Genomic DNA, 20,251 nt, shown 5'->3' on the forward strand with positions numbered 1-20,251 from the left:
ACACAACAGCGGGAAGCACAACCAGTTAAAAGCACTTCTATTGCAACCAGTCAGTCCTCCTTTAAAGACGTTGGGGTGTTCGAAGTCACGTAAATCCCACAAAGCTCTGGAGCGAGATGTGGCATGCTTCTGCTCGTGAAGCGCGCTAGCTAGCGCAGACTAGGAGCCATCGGGCTGCGTGATCGCCACCGCGGGTGAAAGCAGTGTGGACTTGTTTTTGAATAAAACCAGTCAGGTCTGCTACCATACATGCATTTAAAAAGAAGCATTGAAAACTGGATGGAAGATTTGAATTGTAGGAATTAATGACGTATACTGATTTATGCTATCATGGGTATACTTTATTATGGAAATAGCATCAAGGTATTTAAAGATGGCAAGTTCTCTTATTCTTCTCCTGGGTCAGTAACACTTTGCGGTTCCCCTTCCCCTGCTATTTCTGCAAAGCCCTAATTACCAAGCCATTGGCAACAGTTTCATAAGCACAATAATCCCCTTTGGAAAATTAGCCTGCGTTTGTTGTTAACAAGCAGTCTGTCAAAACACGAACTGTTCTGCGTTCACCTCGGGCCACCAGCCGACAAGCATCCCCGGCTAGCGGGGACGGCAGCCTCGGCCGTCCTCTCCCCCCAGGAAGCAATTTGCTGCAATGTTTTGAGACTAGACTAAAGCCTGGATTTTTCCAAGCGCAGGCACTACTTAAAAATCATAGTTGTTGGCAAAACACCACCACATTATTCCACATTAGGTGGAAGAAACAAAACAGGGGATGCACAGAGAGAACCTATTATTTTCTCACATAAAAAGCCGTTGGGCGAAACGTTCTCAGTAACAGCTACTCCACCAAAGTACGCCCCAAGCCCCCAGAGCTCTCCAAGTTTCACACGAGGAGAACAGCAGCAGGTTTATAAGTTTCAGAAGTTTACAGGCTCTTTCAAGCCAGCCTCAAGCTATCTGTGGCTCAGTACAAAACCCAGGCAAACCGTGTTGGGTGCTGACCCTTTTGGTTCGTACCAAAGCGGAGCTGGCCCGGTGCGGGGAAAGGCGAGGGAGTAAGCGAAGCCAAAAGAGGCTTGCAGACCCCCCCTTGGGAGGAAAAGCCACCCAGTACCGCGGGCATCCACAAAGGGGCAAGACGTTCATGCCCAAAGGGAAAGGCAGCTCAGGAAGCAGAAAAGCAAGAAGTTGCCTGTACAAATCCAGCAATGGCGGAAGAGACTTTTCAGAGGGACTGTACGGCATTTTCAGGTTCTTGCCGAGAAGTTTGGGGAAACCAAACTTCAGCCCCGTGCTGAAGAAATCAAGGTGACTGGTTGAGATTGCCCTACAAATAGACTGCAGCAGAAATTCTCTTCCTACCTCCACGCCTTCCCCAAAATAGCATAAGAGGGGATAAATTACCGTGGCTTCTTGTTCGTGATGTGGTACTACTTACCAAATTACATCTAGCAAGCACCGGCCATCTTCATCATCCATGTCAACTGAAAAGAGGGCAGAGAGACCACATTACTGTTAGGAAAGCAGAACTGTCACACAGCACGCATTATACTCACGAATTGCTCCTTGTTCCCTCGCATCCCAAACACAGCACTTTGCATTTCAAAAGGCTTCTCCTTCCCACACAGACCTACCTATATACATACACCACATCTCATCTTGCTCATGACTGTCAAGTAATCTTTGTTCATTAACGTTTCTGCCTAGGTGCTGGAGGTCCTTTGGGCTTCAGCCCCTCAGAGCACAAATGCAAGTATAATTCCAGCCCAGTCCTCGCTCTTTTTGTGGCTGTGTTTGGCGCTCATTGAGATAGCCAGACTGTCAGCTCCTGAGGTCGTCTGTTTTTACAGAAGAGCCTCCCTGCTAAGGCAGAGCCAGCCTTTGGCACCACCTTATGGTTGTGGTTCTGCTGCTGCTGCAATGTGCCAGGGCAGATGAGGGACCGGACCAGCTGATGTGCTGGAAGGAAGGGCTGCCATTCAGAGGGATCTCAACAAGCCGGAAGACCAAGCTAACAGAAGCCTCGTGAACTTCAAAGACAAGTCCTGCCTATGGGAAGGAACAATCCCATGCAACAGAACAGGCTGCGGGGCCAGTAGCTGGAAAGCAGCTTGGCAAAAGAGGACCCGGGGGACAAAAAGGTGAACGCTGGTCAGCAAAGTGCCTTGCACGGATGAAAGCCAACCACGCAACCGCGCACTGGGTCGCGTCAGCAAGAGCACAGCCCCCAGGTTGAAGGAAGGGATTAGCCCCCTCTAGTTCAGCACCTGAGACTGCGCCTGGAATACCATGGCCAGTTTTGGCCTCCCCAGTACAGGACAGACGGTGACAAACTGGAAGGAGCCCAGTGGCGGGTCAGCAAGGTGGTCGGGGCTCGAGCAGATGACGTACGCGAGGAGTTGATGATTACCACCACCACCACAACTGTTGCCCCCCTCTAGCTGGGCTCTCTGCAAGAGGAGCCGATAGCGGCACAAGCACCCGTCTCTGCCCTCATTCCCCTAGCAGCGGCTAGGGTGACAGGGGATGACCGGGAAACTGAAAGCTCTTAGCCAACTGCAAGCCCAGGAACGAAAGGGGATCCGTTTCTGTTCTTTCCCAAGTTCATTCCTCCATGAAAATGAGAGTTAAGAGAGTGCTACAGAAACGCGTAATACTTTCTAGACGTACACAAAGTTCCCCAGCAGGACTCGTGTGAGGCAATCTTTGTACCTGCGCACGACTCCACGCAAGCCAGCTCCAAAGAAGTTGCGACAACTGCACGCTGTAATCATTTTGATTGGAAGCTGAGCATCATGCCTTGGCTAGAGAAGGCTCCCTATCTCAAATAAAACTTAAATGATTGCACAGTAGCCAAGGGAGCCGCCTACTCTAATGGATATGAAATATCACGTCCTATAGAGGATTGAGCTGGGTAAGACTAAAAGAAACAAAATGAGGTTTCAAGGCAATGGTCTACGACCTTTAGGGGTTGGTGCCTTAAGGAGGCATTAGCGTTCAGATACACGTTTTGTTGAACGTATTGAGAACACCATACAGAGCCTTGGCCCTTCTGCGCTCATCCACAGTAAACCCTTCCTGGGAAACCTGAGGCTCTGCTTCTCCGTTTTACCACTATGGGCTATGCACGTGCCATTGGCTTAATGCTATTATCAAGAGCAATAATCACTTCAACCAAACTTTCATTTTAAACCTGTTCAGCACAGACAACAGTCTTGCAACAAGAGACCTTTACAAGTCTGAAGATCCACTGTCCCAGAAAGGAATAAGAATTACCACAATAATTTCCTAGTATTCTGGAAAGTCATGGAGAAGGTGAAGAAACGGGCAACAAGAACAGTTGCCAGCTTTGGGAAACGTAACTCACCTCTCAGGTGCTGCCAGCACTTTCTTTGCCTACTTCCAGAAGGAAGCCGGAGCAGGTGGGCTGGCAACTATATCAAAGCAGGGAGAAGGAGCCCCTTTGCCAATCCAGGTTTTGACACGTAAATCCTGCTGCTTATCTTCCTCCACATCGAGTGGCATGCTCACAGACAGGAAATTCTGCTCTCAGGAGGAAAACATTTTTCCTCTAGATTTGGGTTGATCTAGCACAGAAGTCTGCCTGCCACCACCAGCAAGTCATCTAGCCTCTTGTCCGTGGAAGGATAACTATGGTTTCAACTGGGGGATGCTGTACTATCCCCTTCTGATCTGTTTTCACCCTAAACTTTTATCTTTCAAAAAGGACAAAGAAGAAAATTAAAAGAAAATCTCATCTTCTATAAATGAAGTTGGTGAGCGAAGAGGAAGCCTCAGTAGAGGCAGGGCTCCTTCAGCCTATGAAGGTCCCAAACAAACAGGGGTTTGCAGAAATGCCTGCCTTCAGTGACACTCAGATTGTTCTCCTTTAACTAACAAACCTTCTTATCAGCTGGATATCAACAATATATTGCTACTCTGGTTTCTCTTTAGACAGATCCAGGACAGATTTCAACTGCAGTTTTCCTAACTTGGCGTTACGCTTCGTTCTCGGAAGCGGGAGCCGAATGCCGCTACGCTGGCCTGGCCGTTCCCGAGCACAGTGGTGATCAGGAGAAGACTTTTCGACTTCAGTCTTAAACCTGTCAAGGAGAAACTGTTGATGGTGCTCCGTCCATTGTAGGTTAGTCCCGTATTTTGAACACTAGTTCAACTGAGCAGTTGTTTGCAACGACAGAAGCACTAGGAGGCAATTTAAATTAGATCCAGTTACCTAAAGGCACGCTTTTGGAATATCTAATATTTAAAAAGATGTACATTGTACCATACATTTGCACATATTAATTTCTTATCATAAAGCCTCTACGGCAAATCCTACTTTGAAGCGTTTTGCTTCACAAGATGAAATTGAGGGTTTTCTTCCGATAACCTCAAATCTGGCATCGAGCCACCTCTTAGCAAAACCCTTTTTATGGCTGGGTCTGGAAAATGGTGGGGGGGGTTTTGGCGTTTCCCCCTCCTCTGCTCAGGTCTGCGCTGCAGCTGGGATCTGGGCAGAATTTAAAGGCACAGTGGCATGAAACTCCCTAACGAGATGTTGCTAATAAAAAAGCAAAAATACTAGGGGCAAAAAAAGAATCAGTTGCATCAGTAGACAATAAAGAATAAAATTGGGAAACTCACTGCCTTAGAGACAAAAACGTAGGAAAAATGATCTCTAAGAGATTGAAGTCCATATTTTTGGGTGATCTGACCAGTACTTGTCCTTTTCTTTCTGCAGTTTCAGGACAGTAAATAAACAATCTAAATACTAGCGGGAAGCTCAAAGACTGCTTGACTCCGAGGACAACCATAACCTCAAGAACATAAATACTCTTCTGCGTTTACTGTGTTTTAAGCTAGAGCAATAACGTGCACTTTTTTTCCAGCACGTTTAAATCAAGAAGGACCTCTGACTACGTACGCATCGCTCACCACCATGCAGACCACCACCAGATCTAGGGCGGGACAGAGGTCAAATGATGATGATTATTAATTTTAAACTAACTTTCCTGTATACTGGAATTTATTGAAAATCGTCAGGGTCTATTATTATTTAGTGAGATAAAACATAAGTGCCTATCTGAAAACTGAAGACAGGTTTCTTCCTCATGGAGATTTTGTGTATTTACTCTTCTCAAAACTACTGATTGCGCCTACAGAATCGTTCAGCCCTTGCTGTCTGCTTGCTCACACTGTTACCAATTTTACCTGCACAGTCGGAAGAATTTCCAAAAAAAAAAAAAGCTATAAAGCAGTAAAAGCCCCCTAAAAAATAAAAGCATCTCCAGCTGATATTGCCCTCCTCACTACGCTTTTAAATCGAATGGACATCACGGATCAGGACCAGCCTGCTGAACGCGCTTGCTCCTTTGCCATCCTTCAGTCCAAACTCCTCTGCAGGCAGCAGCACAGCGACAGGCAAGTGTAAAAGAGGCCTCATGCGCCAAAGAGCCACGGAAAGAAAGAGCAGGGACTTTTTTTTTTCCTTGAAATAAAACAGCCACTACGCGTGCCCCTAAAACGATCCAATTTCGCTCACTGATGCAGCAACCGAAACACATCTCAGTTGCGACGGCGCCTGGAGATCGCTTTGTATACCTGCGGACTTACCCAAGGAGGGAAGTTTGTACTAGGGCAACCAAACCAGGGAAAATTCACACCAGGTCGGAAGACGGCAGAACCCGCACCGTTCAGACACGCTTTGCTGGGCCAATTTACACAAGTCCTGTTTAACGAGGACGCGGTCTGTCTGCCTTAAAGGTCTACTCTAAGCAAATGCACTAGGGAAAGGCACGTTCCCCCCTCGCCCCCCCTGCAGAGTTGTAGTTTTGCAAAAAATTAAGACTTTTGCAAGTCCTTGAAGAAGCCCGACGGGTCGCTCCTCCCTTTCTTCCACCAACAGAAGCGCTTACGGCTTCCTCCCTTGTTCATTTTACAAGCGTGCGCCCAATACCATCACCCCGGGGAAAGTCAGTCCCCAACCGCTTTAACCAAGGCGCTACAGGCGGCGGAAGTCCTCCTCCTCCTCCTCCTCGCCTGGGACACGCGCACGGAGGAGAGGACTCGGGGCGACGTCCAGCGGGGAGCAGGCGGAGACTGCAGGAACCGCGGCGCTCGCAGAGGCCCCCAAAGCTGCCAAACCAGCCGCCTTAGCGCCGGGGACCCGCGACCAGGAGGCTTCATCCGCTGCCCTTGCCTCGGCCGCGGGAAATTCCCGGCAGAAGGGCGTTTGAAGAGCTGCCCCCAGCGGGAACCCGGAGCAGGAGAAAACGCGCTCAACCCTCCCGAATCCGGAGTGCCGTTCATCCCTCCTCTTCACTTTATCGGCCCGTCTGGATGCGATCCTGGGCAATATGCTCTAGGGGACCCTGCTTGAGCAGGCAGGTTGGACTAGATGATCTCCAGAGGTCCCTTCCAACCTAAACGATTCTGTGTAAATAACTTATTTTCAGTTAAGCGCCAGCGTCGCCACCGGTACCCCAAATACCGCCGTTATCGCGGTCCCTGCTCGGAGGAACTTCGGCATGTTGCAAACGCAGATGGCGACGGCTCAGGCCGGGCCCGGCCAGTGTACATCACCGTAGTACCTTGCAGTCTAAAAGGGTCCTAGGGTGCTTTTAAGATCGGATTTACACGATTTGCACAGAAATTGCCTCACCTGCCACACGCGCAGCCACCTCTGGGGAGGGATCAAGCAGCGGCAGCAGCCCACAGCCGTTTCGGAAAGGAAGCCAAAAGCACCGCGTAGCCAGCTGAAAACCGTAAGGCAAATTTATTATGGAATTACCCAGCTATGAGAAATATTGTGGAAATACTTGCTGGCCAAAACGGCCACGGACGACAGGTTTTCTGCTTATCCAGCAGATTTTAAAAGCAGACCCAGCTAGGCCACGGCCGCCCAAAGAGAGAGCGCGACGCGGCTCTTCCGACGCAGAACGCCGCTGGAAAGCACACCGAACGCCGCTGCGTTCGCGGCTATGATTATTTCCATAGGTTGCACGAAGATGACGTGACTCCAGGCCGCCTTCAGCTCGCCCCAGCTGGGAGAGCTCGCGGCGCTGGCGCAGCGCGGGAACGCGCCTAGAAAGCGACCAAAGCGCCAACGCTTGCGCCTGGGTTCGCCGCTCCGAGAGGACGGTGAGCGCCCCAGGCAGCTGGAAAGCAAACCTTCCAGGGGACGAGCAGGTCGCGCAGCGCGCCTTCGGCCACCTTCTCCCTCTGCAAGTCCCCGGCTTGCTCCGCGCAGAGCTGCGCGCGCTCGAAACCCCGTAATTATTTATCCGCGGTACAGATGCAACAAAACCAAACAACTGCTCGCGCCCTGATTCAACAAGTTGTTCTAGACACCGTAAACTCCCCTGAAGAGGCATCGTGGGTCCGTTTGCCTCGAAAAGGGAACCCGCAGGCACGTGGGTAAAAGGATTAAGAGGCTCGTCTGGTTCAATTGCAATTTTGCGTTTCGGGAGGGGGGGGAGTTTAGCTCCTTTTCAAAAGCACCGAGCACCCACAGATCCCGCTGCAGTTAATGGCTATTGCAGGTGTCTTTTTTAAAAAAAAAAAAAAAAAAACGCAGGCCAGAAGATCTCACAGTAAAGACACGAGCATGGGAAGCAAACCACTCCGCACTCTGTGCTTCCCCACCTCCATTTCCAGTAATTTCTGGTCTCTGAAATGGGGTGAACGTCCAGCAGGCCCTTTTTATGGGTTACCTCAATTTTAAAAAACAGACTTATTTCTAAAAAACTATCACTCCCCCCGACCTCGTCCCCCACTACTGTAACCGGCAGATTCAGAAAGCAGCGTTTTTTATTGGGGAACAACTGAAGTGGGTTCAGCGTTCACGGGCACTCGGAAAGTTTCCGACCCCGGAGCCATACTCCGCAGGCAATCTCAATACACTGTACGTTTTGTTAAAAAACAAACAAACAAACAAACAAAAAACAACCCCCCCAGCAAAAAATAACAGAACCCCCTCCCAAAAACCACCACCAAGGAGGAGATGCTATGCATGGCAGTCTATTTGTGTCTTCTCCCCTTAACGCTCTGATATCTGTGACCAGCTACCAGTTTCTTTATATTTTTGCCCAGAAACTTCAGGTACTAAGAGCAAATATGAAGAGAGCGCAAAAGCCAGTCTAGCAGAAGAGTCTGTCATTCAGGTGGCTTTGGTTAACGTTTTAGAGCATCAACATTTACTAGCTCTGCCTCGCTTCACACATCTAGAAGGCAACTCTCACCCCCCCGCACACCCGTTAATTTTAACATTAGATTTTAAAGCACATTCCTCATGCAACAGAGAATTTGTTCGCCAACAGGTTGAAGTTTCTACCATATATATATATATTTTTTTCAAACCACTAGCATTCAGATAGGCCATATTTTGATAAGCCTGTGATAAAAGGGAAAGGTTTCCGACCACAGATTCCGGCACAACTTCCCATCCCTTACGCAGGCGCCTGGAGCTCCAGAGCCAAAAGCGCACCGGACGCGGTCAGCGCCGACTTTGTACCCCGCTGGATTCTCACCAGGGATGGAGGAGACAACGGATTGGAAGTGCGGAGACCACCTTCCCTCCGATCTCTCCAGACTGCTGAGACGGCACGACTCGGGAAGCGAGCCTCCCTTGCGAAGAGGTGCTACGCTGAAAGATGGCCAAAACCCAGACGTGATCATTTTAAGCCTGAAAAACCCCAAAGGGCAAGATTCCCGGGCGCTGGCACGTTGTGGGCGAGATGCAAGAATCACCGCGCGCTGGAGGTGTCACCACCGTCCATCGCATGCAGCTCTGTCCTCTTCCTCCCTTCCTGCTCTCCGGGGGAGAAATCAGAGTCTGCCTTTGACATGCTGAATGCTGATAACAGCGTATGCAAGAGCAATTAAACCGCCTGTATGTGGAAAGGAGGCTTTGTGCAACTGAACTCGCTGCAGTTAATCTGACAGGTATGAACTAGTCTCTGAAATAAGGTCTGGCTCCCGCACAAATTAATTTACCCTTCGCAAAGCAGGGAGGTTTTATTGTGCTGGAAGAACATTGCTCGTGATCAAACCTGGGGCTCCGGCAATACGACGAAGTTATTAACCGTTCGGCCAGCAACAGCTGAGACGTGGAACGAGCAGACTTTCACTTCCACACCAGATTCCTGCTTATCGCCTCACAGTTTAACAAAATGCAAGAAAACTTCTGTGTGAGCTTCATCTTTTCCACCCCAGGCCTGTCCAAGGCGCAGTGAAATTAATTTCTTCATTAATTTGCTTCCCACCAGCTTCTGACTTTTCTGCCAGGCACACGTTTGCTCCCCTCCCTTCCCTAAAAGCGGGAGCACACAAGCAACCCACGATTTCGCAACTCCACGGCGATCAGCGCAGCCCTTGGCATTTAAGATCCCCCAAAATACCCCGGCAGGGATGAGCAACGCTCTGTGCATCGCAACCGAAAAAGCACACTATGATCGCCTCCCTCCCCGCTCGCTAACAACCCTTTGTGAGTGACGTTATCGGGAGACCCGGAGTACTTCGGAGGCAGGTGAAGAGAGAAATCCCTTCAATTCTCAGGAACTTGTCAAGGCTAAAGAGTCCAAACTACCACGCGTGCATATTCGTTTTCTCATTTCTGAAAGGGCTTATTTACAAACAACTGAAAACAAAACACAAAAATGCCAAACAAAAATATGACAGCTGTACTGGGCATATTTATTCGTTGCAATCTGAATGTGGTGAGGGATGCCATGCAATGAACGGGTTGGTCGCTGCAGCCTTCTCTTCCCTCGTATAAAAAAAGCCTTGTGATGAGAAGTCATGAATTCAGAAATGCCTTATTGTTATTTTGATTTCTACGCGCTAAAAGCAGACTAGGGGATCACACGCACGTCACCCAGAAGGAGGGAAGACTAGAAACACCCTCTTCTGCAGAGACTGAAAACGGAAGCGCGAATCGACTAATTCTGAAGCAATTGGAATTTGTAGGTCTTGCGACCTTTCTCCGCTATCCTAGAAAACCTGCATTTTGCAACCAGAGCAATTGAAGGTGAGACCATGTTTACTTGGGGCTTAAGAGCATTTTCCACTTTTACATTTCCCTTTGAATAAAGGAGAACAATTGTCCACTTAGTTATATTGATTTCAGGCATCCCACTAGGTTTGGGGGGCTGAAATCAGAACCAGTTTTTAAAGCAAGGATGTGTCGCAGCTGGGCCTACGGGCTCCCGCCAGATTGCACTAGACACACTTGCAAGGAGAAGACGATTCTTACCCCAAAAGCACCTGATCGACATTGTGCTCCACGCCAGGCAGACCAAAACATACGGCAAACGGGTCTAATAGGCCATTATCCTGTTCTGCACGGATGCATTTACAGAGCAAGCGTAAAATGCTATTAAATAAGAGCAGGGTGATACCCTATGCTAGTTTTTACAGTTACGAAGCAGCGTAGAGCCGAGGACTCCCCGGCAGGGCGCCGAATCCTCGCTCTTCCCTCGGTTTATTCGGTGGCTTGCTACACAAGCAAACGAACCCGAGTAACAGCGCCGTGCACGGCGGGATTAACTGCTTCAGTTCAAGACGTTCAACCAAATAAAGAAGGCTCAAGAAAGAAAACGGAGTTGAGCGAAAACCAGGACTCAGCAAGACAACGGGCTAACGCTCGCAAAGGAAAAGCTCTCGCGGGGAGCGGACGTCCGTCCCCGAGGCTGGTGGTTTACCATCGCGCTGGGACCAGAGGTTTAAATCACACCTCTCTTACGGGAGGGGTAAATTCCTATTTCATTCAGTTTCTATTTCAGTAAGTTAATGAAATTAAGTCAAAACTTTTAAACAACTCCAACGCTAAAAAAAGAAAAAAAAAAAGAAGAAGAAGAAGGAAGGCCAAGGAAAGACATACGGATTACTTTCAGTACTGCCCTAGAGCAACGCGGGTTGCGCACACTCAGCCAGGATTTGGTCTAATCCACCGCTTTGTCACCACTCTTTTTCCGCAGCTTCCATTCAAATAAAAACTGTTACTGCTCGCTCACAGGGAAATTAATCGCCCTGTCACCTGACGTTAGAGGTTGAGAGCAAACACACGGCCGGGTTATCCCGGTGACCAGGCGCTTCGCCCGACCCCTTCTCTCCCCAAAGACCGGTAGCAGCCAACGGCCCTGCGGCGCGCCGCAACGCCCGCGGTCACGCAAGAGGGACGTCTGCAGGTGCGCTCGGCGGTTCGGTGCACTTAGAGCGAGCACCGAAAGAAGACTCGGCTTGGAATAGAAACAGTCAAAAAATCTGCTTTCCCTTTTAGCTTTTCAAAAATCAAAATACAACCGTTACCAGGGGTCATTCGGCAGGTGGCCTCCCCGGTAATGCTGGTCTGTACGTGAGCGTTAGCTGGTGGAGCTGGGCTGGTCAGCGGTAGAGAGGAGGCAGGGAGGGAGAAGTGTGCGAGGACACATAGCTACATCAGCAAAACCCAAGTGCAGGCACATACGTACCAAAAAAAAAATAAAATCTTGGGATGCTTTCAGTTTGTTACATTAACGGGTACAAAACTCATCCAGGAAAAGAGCCGTTCCGCGGGTTTAAACGGAGCCTCTCGCAGGAGAGGCTGCCAACACGGCTAAGCCTACCGACCTCTTCCAGCAGAGGAAAGGCCCCTGCATTGTAACGTGACATGTTTGGATGGACTCCCGGGCGTTTGCTTTCTGACCTAGCGAGGGAAGGCTGGAGGAAAGGGCAGGCGCATCCTCCGGGCCCACAGAGCGGGCGCCGCTCGCCCCGCGGCCACCGCGCTCACCGCCGGCCCCAGCTGCTGGAGCAGCAAAGGATAGAAAGCAGAAGGATAACAATTATTCTGTAATTGCATACAGACGAGCAACCCCAGGAGGAGGGGTTTTTTGGTTTTTTTTTTTTTTAAATCTTCACCTTTAGCGCAGCTAGCGTGCGTTTCCGTCCGACGGGACGCGGGACAAGGTGGACCTACGCGGTTCAGCGCTTGCCACAGAGGCCTCGAGAGGAAGCGCCGGGGGACAAGACGCTCGGAGCCTGAAAGCCCTGGCAGTCCTCGGCCAGGCCCCGAATCTCCGCACGGCACAAAGCGGCCGCCAGGCGCCTCCTGGGCCGCCCTCCCACCGCTCTCAGTTCCCATATATATTAGTCAGCTCGCACTTAAGCGAAAGCTTGGCTCGTGTTTATGTTTTTGTTTTTGTTGCTGTAACGTGATTCAAAAAAGCAAGCAAGCCGAAAAGCCGTGCAAAGCGACTTTTGTTTAAGTGAGACTTGGCCCAGAACCCTGATGGGATCCTCGATAGGAACGTCCTTTGGACGCGCAGACACGTAGTCAACTCAAGTAACTTCAAAAAAGAAAAAAAAAAAAGATTAAAACGCCGTGAATTGACAAGAGCCCTATGCTAATCACCTACAACTTTGGGGACGCTGTAGGTTACGTTTAAGAATCTTTGGGATCGCACTTGACACGAGCTCCGGCCACCATGATTTTTAAAAAACATTTTGCAAAGTCTGTTGGCAATGAAGTTGTTCTGGATCTTTCCAGCTTATTCAAAGGCAGACGTTAGGAATAAGACGGGCTTTTAAAACGCAACGGACTCCTGCGTCACCACAAAGGTTTCCTACGACTCGGCAGCTCGGTTGCAGGACCGCACCTCCGCTTATTCAGTGGCGTTCCCATTAGCCTGTCACAGTTGTATTTTCCGTCCCCCGGCAAGAAGAGGGTCACAGGCGCGTCCCAGTAGCCCTGCCCAATACTCCGCAAAGCGTTTCCCCTGCGTTACCCTGCCTTATGTAGTAACTTCTACTCAAAAATCACAGCGTCTTTCTATTCAGCGCTCAGCACCACACACAACAGCGCTAAGCAAACCGGGACGCAGGGGCGTAATGACTTTTCCAGGGTCTCATGGAGTTTACGTGAGGAGCCAGAGAAGGAAGCCAGAAGGTCTGAAAAAAATCTTGCTTTTTTAACCACTAGATAACTCTGTCTTTTCTCGAGCGTGCTGAACTCCCACACAAGGGAGGCTCCTTGCAGGACAATTATTCCCCTCCCCCTGAATTTCTCATGGATGCACTCCAGCAGCTCAAAACTTTGGCAGACAAAGCACGTAACCTGGTTCACATAGACCCGCGTTTTACAAAAACTTGCGACTCCAAGCCGCAGCCGCGGCAATTGGCACGTCTTTTCTGCACATCACAGAACAGGTCTGCACATTTGAACCGGAGTCGCTGAAAGAAATTATGAATGGATTCGATCCCTTAGAAGCTGTTTTTGCCACACTTATTAAAATAGCATCATGTAAATCCACACTCCTATTCATCCGGTGAGGAACTATTCGGCGTGAAAAGATGCAGAAGCGTTTCATTCTGCTTTTTCCACTATTCCTTTGTTAACACCGAGTCTTGGGGGAGCAAGTAACGTAAGGCTGTTTGGTCTACACCAGCCCATAAGGCTGTTTGGTCTACACCAGCCCACTAACGGGCACTTTTCAAGGGCTTTTAATTTACATTTAAACTACTGAAACAACAAAATGGTGGCGGAGCTGCTCCACGACTGCAGTCCTTAGATTTGCCATCCGCATTAATCGGTCCCACGGATAAGGAAAAGAAGAAGAAAAGAGCCAGACCCTGCTCTTGAAGCCCATCAACCGTACCTGTGGCTGCACAAAAGCGGAGCTACCCCGGCCCAGGAGCCCGGGTCTCCGACTGCTGACGAGGAAAGCATCGCTAGTGACTACCGGGGAGCGGAAGCTGGCTCTCACTAACTCCGCCAGGCACAGCCAAATGTTTCCTTTCAAAGCTGCTTTCCCGCAGGAAGAGTCACGAGCAGAAATGCTGTTTCATTGGCAGCGCGTCCTCCTTCTGACTCCAATGAGTTGAATAATTAGGCTATTTTCAGGTGAGACAACTCAGCTAGTCATTGTCTAACTGGGGTATCCTAATGGCTATGATTAATTACCAGCATCCCTCCCCTTCACTTTTTAAACACACACACCCTTTTCCTTCTATGCCACTCAGATAAGTTAAATTGAAAGGTCTAAGTATGCTTAATTTGCAAAGGGATTTCTTGGTTTTGTTTCCATGCCCTTGGTAATACAGGTCTGCTTTTACCGCACGGCAGTCAGAGAACGTCTCTCTCCAAATACGGAAGTAACAAATAGCCCAGAAATGAGGCAAGAGAGCGCTTGGCCCCGGGGGGTGCAGGCTCCCCAGCTCCGTCAGGAAGCACTTCCCCGCGCCGCTATTTCACAGCGCTTTGCAGGAGCGGGACCTCATTCTCAGGCACAGGGGAAACAAAAGAAGTACTAATGAAATATCTTTTCCTGCAAACTCCCTCAACAGAAGCATCGTCGCAGGGAGTAATTTCCAGGAAGAAAAGGAGCGGGAAGAGTTTCCGTGCCGCGGCCGGAGCGCCGGAGCACAGCATGCGGGGCACGAAGGTGAAAGCACCCCGGGCAGCTCGGGCACCAGCCGGCGCGCAAGGCAGCCGCCGCGACCGAGCGAACGCACCTCTCCTCCCCTGTCCGCACCTCCCTCCGGCCACGGCCGCGGCCTCCCCGTGCGCTCCGCTCTGCCCTCCGCCCCCCGAGGACACCCAGGGCGAGAGGGGCCCCGGCCGCCAGCGGGTCGGGCCGCTGGTACGGCACTCAACCGGCCTGGTCTCCCTCGTCGCACCCCTCCGGCCCTTCCCTCCCCTCCGCTCCGCGCCCCGGTCTCCCTCGTCGCAACCCTCCGGCCCTTCCCTCCGCTCCGCGCCCCGGTCTCCCTCGTCGCACCCCTCCGGCCCTCCCCTCCCCTCCGCGCCCCGGTCTCCCTCGCTCTCGCCCCTCCGGCCCTTCCCTCCCCTCCCCTCCGCGCCCCGGTCTCCCTCGTCGCACCCCTCCGGCCCTTCCCTCCGCTCCGCGCCCCGGTCTCCCTCGCTCTCGCCCCTCCGGCCCTGCCCTTCCCTCCGCTCCGCGCCCCGGTCTCCCTCGCTCTCGCCCCTCCGGCCCTTCCCTCCCCTCCGCTCCGCGCCCCGGTCTCCCTCGCTCTCGCCCCTCCGGCCCTGCCCTCCCCTCCGCTCCGCGCCCCGGTCTCCCTCGCTCTCGCCCCTCCGGCCCTCCCCTCCGCTCCGCGCCCCGGTCTCCCTCGCTCTCGCCCCTCCGGCCCTTCCCTCCCCTCCGCGCCCCGGTCTCCCTCGCTCTCGCCCCTCCGGCCCTGCCCTCCCCTCCGCTCCGCGCCCCGGTCTCCCTCGCTCTCGCCCCTCCGGCCCTTCCCTCCGCCCCGCGCCCCGGTCTCCCTCGCTCTCGCCCCTCCGGCCCTGCCCTCCCCTCCGCTCCGCGCCCCGGTCTCCCTCGCTCTCGCCCCTCCGGCCCTTCCCTCCCCTCCGCTCCGCGCCCCGGTCTCCCTCGCTCTCGCCCCTCCGGCCCTGCCCTTCCCTCCGCTCCGCGCCCCGGTCTCCCTCGCTCTCGCCCCTCCGGCCCTTCCCTTCCCTCCGCTCCGCGCCCCGGTCTCCCTCGCTCTCGCCCCTCCGGCCCTGCCCTTCGCTCCGCTCCGCGCCCCGGTCTCCCTCGCTCTCGCCCCTCCGGCCCTTCCCTCCCCTCCCCTCCGCGCCCCGGTCTCCCTCGCTCTCGCCCCTCCGGCCCTTCCCTCCCCTCCCCTCCGCGCCCCGGTCTCCCTCGCTCTCGCCCCTCCGGCCCTTCCCTCCCCTCCGCGCCCCGGTCTCCCTCGCTCTCGCCCCTCCGGCCCTTCCCTCCCCTCCGCTCCGCGCCCCGGTCTCCCTCGCTCTCGCCCCTCCGGCCCTTCCCTCCCCTCCGCTCCGCGCCCCGGTCTCCCTCGCTCTCGCCCCTCCGGCCCTGCCCTTCCCTCCGCTCTGCGCCCCGGTCTCCCTCGCTCTCGCCCCTCCGGCCCTTCCCTTCCCTCCCCTCCGCGCCCCGGTCTCCCTCGCTCTCGCCCCTCCGGCCCTGCCCTCCGCTCCGCGCCCCGGTCTCCCTCGCTCTCGCCCCTCCGGCCCTGCCCTCCCCTCCGCTCCGCGCCCCGGTCTCCCTCGCTCTCGCCCCTCCGGCCCTTCCCTCCGCTCCGCGCCCCGGTCTCCCTCGCTCTCGCCCCTCCGGCCCTGCCCTTCGCTCCGCTCCGCGCCCCGGTCTCCCTCGCTCTCGCCCCTCCGGCCCTGCCCTCCCCTCCGCGCCCCGGTCTCCCTCGTCGCACCCCTCCGGCCCTGCCCTTCCCTCCGCTCCGCGCCCCGGTCTCCCTCGCTCTCGTCCCTCCGGCCCTGCCCTCCCCTCCGCTCCGCGCCCCGGTCTCCCTCGCTCTCGCCCCTCCGGCCCTTCCCTTCCCTCCCCTCCGCGCCCCGGTCTCCCTCGCTCTCGCCCCTCCGGCCCTTCCCTCCCCTCCCCTCCGCGCCCCGGTCTCCCTCGCTCTCGCCCCTCCGGCCCTTCCCTCCCCTCCCCTCCGCGCCCCGGTCTCCCTCGCTCTCGCCCCTCCGGCCCTTCGCTCCGCTCCGCGCCCCGGTCTCCCTCGCTCTCGCCCCTCCGGCCCTTCCCTCCCCTCCGCTCCGCGCCCCGGTCTCCCTCGCTCTCGCCCCTCCGGCCCTTCCCTCCCCTCCGCTCCGCGCCCCGGTCTCCCTCGCTCTCGCCCCTCCGGCCCTTCCCTCCCCTCCGCTCCGCGCCCCGGTCTCCCTCGCTCTCGCCCCTCCGGCCCTGCCCTTCCCTCCGCTCTGCGCCCCGGTCTCCCTCGCTCTCGCCCCTCCGGCCCTTCCCTTCCCTCCCCTCCGCGCCCCGGTCTCCCTCGCTCTCGCCCCTCCGGCCCTGCCCTCCGCTCCGCGCCCCGGTCTCCCTCGCTCTCGCCCCTCCGGCCCTGCCCTTCCCTCCGCTCTGCGCCCCGGTCTCCCTCGCTCTCGCCCCTCCGGCCCTTCCCTTCCCTCCCCTCCGCGCCCCGGTCTCCCTCGCTCTCGCCCCTCCGGCCCTTCCCTCCGCTCCGCGCCCCGGTCTCCCTCGCTCTCGCCCCTCCGGCCCTCCCCTCCGCTCCGCGCCCCGGTCTCCCTCGCTCTCACCCCTCCGGCCCTGCCCTCCGCTCCGCGCCCCGGTCTCCCTCGCTCTCGCCCCTCCGGCCCTCCCCTCCGCTCCGCGCCCCGGTCTCCCTCGCTCTCGCCCCTCCGGCCCTCCCCTCCGCTCCGCGCCCCGGTCTCCCTCGCTCTCGCCCCTCCGGCCCTGCCCTCCCCTCCGCGCCCCGGTCTCCCTCGCTCTCGCCCCTCCGGCCCTTCCCTCCGCTCCGCGCCCCGGTCTCCCTCGCTCTCGCCCCTCCGGCCCTGCCCTCCGCTCCGCGCCCCGGTCTCCCTCGCTCTCGCCCCTCCGGCCCTGCCCTTCCCTCCGCTCCGCGCCCCGGTCTCCCTCGCTCTCGCCCCTCCGGCCCTGCCCTCCCCTCCGCTCCGCGCCCCGGTCTCCCTCGCTCTCGCCCCTCCGGCCCTTCCCTGCCCTCCGCTCCGCGCCCCGGTCTCCCTCGCTCTCGCCCCTCCGGCCCTGCCCTCCCCTCCGCTCCGCGCCCCGGTCTCCCTCGCTCTCGCCCCTCCGGCCCTGCCCTCCCCTCCGCGCCCCGGTCTCCCTCGCTCTCGCCCCTCCGGCCCTTCCCTCCGCTCCGCGCCCCGGTCTCCCTCGCTCTCGCCCCTCCGGCCCTTCCCTCCCCTCCGCTCCGCGCCCCGGTCTCCCTCGCTCTCGCCCCTCCGGCCCTGCCCTCCCCTCCGCGCCCCGGTCTCCCTCGCTCTCGCCCCTCCGGCCCTCCCCTCCGCTCCGCGCCCCGGTCTCCCTCGCTCTCGCCCCTCCGGCCCTTCCCTTCCCTCCGCGCCCCGGTCTCCCTCGCTCTCGCCCCTCCGGCCCTGCCCTCCCCTCCGCTCCGCGCCCCGGTCTCCCTCGCTCTCGCCCCTCCGGCCCTTCCCTCCGCTCCGCGCCCCGGTCTCCCTCGCTCTCGCCCCTCCGGCCCTCCCCTCCGCTCCGCGCCCCGGTCTCCCTCGCTCTCGCCCCTCCGGCCCTTCCCTCCCCTCCGCGCCCCGGTCTCCCTCGCTCTCGCCCCTCCGGCCCTCCCCTCCGCTCCGCGCCCCGGTCTCCCTCGCTCTCGCCCCTCCGGCCCTTCCCTCCGCTCCGCGCCCCGGTCTCCCTCGCTCTCGCCCCTCCGGCCCTGCCCTCCCCTCCGCGCCCCGGTCTCCCTCGCTCTCGCCCCTCCGGCCCTCCCCTCCGCTCCGCGCCCCGGTCTCCCTCGCTCTCGCCCCTCCGGCCCTGCCCTTCCCTTCCCTCCCCTCCGCGCCCCGGTCTCCCTCGCTCTCGCCCCTCCGGCCCTTCCCTTCCCTCCCCTCCGCGCCCCGGTCTCCCTCGCTCTCGCCCCTCCGGCCCTGCCCTCCCCTCCGCTCCGCGCCCCGGTCTCCCTCGCTCTCGCCCCTCCGGCCCTGCCCTTCCCTCCGCGCCCCGGTCTCCCTCGCTCTCGCCCCTCCGGCCCTGCCCTTCCCTCCGCTCCGCGCCCCGGTCTCCCTCGCTCTCGCCCCTCCGGCCCTTCCCTCCGCTCCGCGCCCCGGTCTCCCTCGCTCTCGCCCCTCCGGCCCTGCCCTTCCCTCCGCGCCCCGGTCTCCCTCGCTCTCGCCCCTCCGGCCCTGCCCTTCCCTCCGCTCCGCGCCCCGGTCTCCCTCGCTCTCGCCCCTCCGGCCCTTCCCTCCGCTCCGCGCCCCGGTCTCCCTCGCTCTCGCCCCTCCGGCCCTGCCCTTCCCTCCGCGCCCCGGTCTCCCTCGCTCTCGCCCCTCCGGCCCTTCCCTTCCCTCCGCTCCGCGCCCCGGTCTCCCTCGCTCTCGCCCCTCCGGCCCTTCCCTCCCCTCCGCTCCGCGCCCCGGTCTCCCTCGCTCTCGCCCCTCCGGCCCTTCCCTTCCCTTCCCTCCGCGCCCCGGTCTCCCTCGCTCTCGCCCCTCCGGCCCTTCCCTTCCCTCCGCTCCGCGCCCCGGTCTCCCTCGCTCTCGCCCCTCCGGCCCTGCCCTTCCCTCCGCGCCCCGGTCTCCCTCGCTCTCGTCCCTCCGGCCCTGCCCTCCCCTCCGCGCCCCGGTCTCCCTCGCTCTCGCCCCTCCGGCCCTTCCCTCCCCTCCGCTCCGCGCCCCGGTCTCCCTCGCTCTCGCCCCTCCGGCCCTGCCCTTCCCTTCCCTCCGCGCCCCGGTCTCCCTCGCTCTCGCCCCTCCGGCCCTGCCCTCCGCTCCGCGCCCCAGTCTCCCTCGCTCTCGCCCCTCCGGCCCTGCCCTCCCCTCCGCTCCGCGCCCCGGTCTCCCTCGCTCTCGCCCCTCCGGCCCTTCCCTCCGCTCCGCGCCCCGGTCTCCCTCGCTCTCGCCCCTCCGGCCCTGCCCTTCCCTCCGCTCCCCTCCGCGCCCCGGTCTCCCTCGCTCTCGCCCCTCCGGCCCTGCCCTTCCCTCCGCTCCGCGCCCCGGTCTCCCTCGCTCTCGCCCCTCCGGCCCTTCCCTCCGCTCCGCGCCCCGGTCTCCCTCGCTCTCGCCCCTCCGGCCCTGCCCTCCGCTCCGCGCCCCGGTCTCCCTCGCTCTCGCCCCTCCGGCCCTGCCCTTCCCTCCGCTCCGCGCCCCGGTCTCCCTCGCTCTCGCCCCTCCGGCCCTGCCCTTCCCTTCCCTCCGCGCCCCGGTCTCCCTCGCTCTCGCCCCTCCGGCCCTGCCCTCCCCTCCGCGCCCCGGTCTCCCTCGTCGCACCCCTCCGGCCCTTCCCTCCCCTCCCCTCCGCGCCCCGGTCTCCCTCGTCGCACCCCTCCGGCCCTTCCCTCCCCTCCCCTCCGCGCCCCAGTCTCCCTCGCTCTCGCCCCTCCGGCCCTGCCCTTCCCTTCCCTCCGCGCCCCGGTCTCCCTCGCTCTCGCCCCTCCGGCCCTGCCCTCCCCTCCGCTCCGCGCCCCGGTCTCCCTCGCTCTCGCCCCTCCGGCCCTTCCCTCCGCTCCGCGCCCCGGTCTCCCTCGCTCTCGCCCCTCCGGCCCTGCCCTTCCCTCCGCTCCCCTCCGCGCCCCGGTCTCCCTCGCTCTCGCCCCTCCGGCCCTGCCCTTCCCTCCGCTCCGCGCCCCGGTCTCCCTCGCTCTCGCCCCTCCGGCCCTGCCCTTCCCTCCGCTCCGCGCCCCGGTCTCCCTCGCTCTCGCCCCTCCGGCCCTCCCCTCCGCTCCGCGCCCCGGTCTCCCTCGCTCTCGCCCCTCCGGCCCTTCCCTCCCCTCCGCTCCGCGCCCCGGTCTCCCTCGCTCTCGCCCCTCCGGCCCTTCCCTCCCCTCCGCTCCGCGCCCCGGTCTC

At 58.3% G+C, this 20,251-nt stretch overlaps 1 protein-coding gene across 7 annotated transcripts in view; it reads right to left on the reverse strand.

Annotated features, from left to right (window-relative positions):
* Positions 1-20,251, reverse strand: part of BICRA (BRD4 interacting chromatin remodeling complex associated protein) — a 67,734-nt gene that overhangs the window by 18,576 nt on the left and 28,907 nt on the right. For 5 of the 7 annotated variants that reach the window (XM_068909832.1, XM_068909834.1, XM_068909833.1 and 2 more), the window contains one exon: positions 1,436-1,481. In XM_068909832.1, the coding sequence (XP_068765933.1) occupies positions 1,436-1,476 (41 nt within the window). In that variant the 5' untranslated portion in view covers positions 1,477-1,481. Of the gene's footprint in view, positions 1-1,435; positions 1,482-6,658; positions 6,753-20,251 lie in introns of all 7 variants that reach the window. The other 2 variants (XM_068909830.1, XM_068909831.1) reach the window with 1 other exon arrangement.

The sequence above is a fragment of the Struthio camelus genome, chromosome 16 (genome assembly GCF_040807025.1).
Source record: "Struthio camelus isolate bStrCam1 chromosome 16, bStrCam1.hap1, whole genome shotgun sequence".
NCBI classification, from domain to species: domain Eukaryota; kingdom Metazoa; phylum Chordata; class Aves; order Struthioniformes; family Struthionidae; genus Struthio; species Struthio camelus.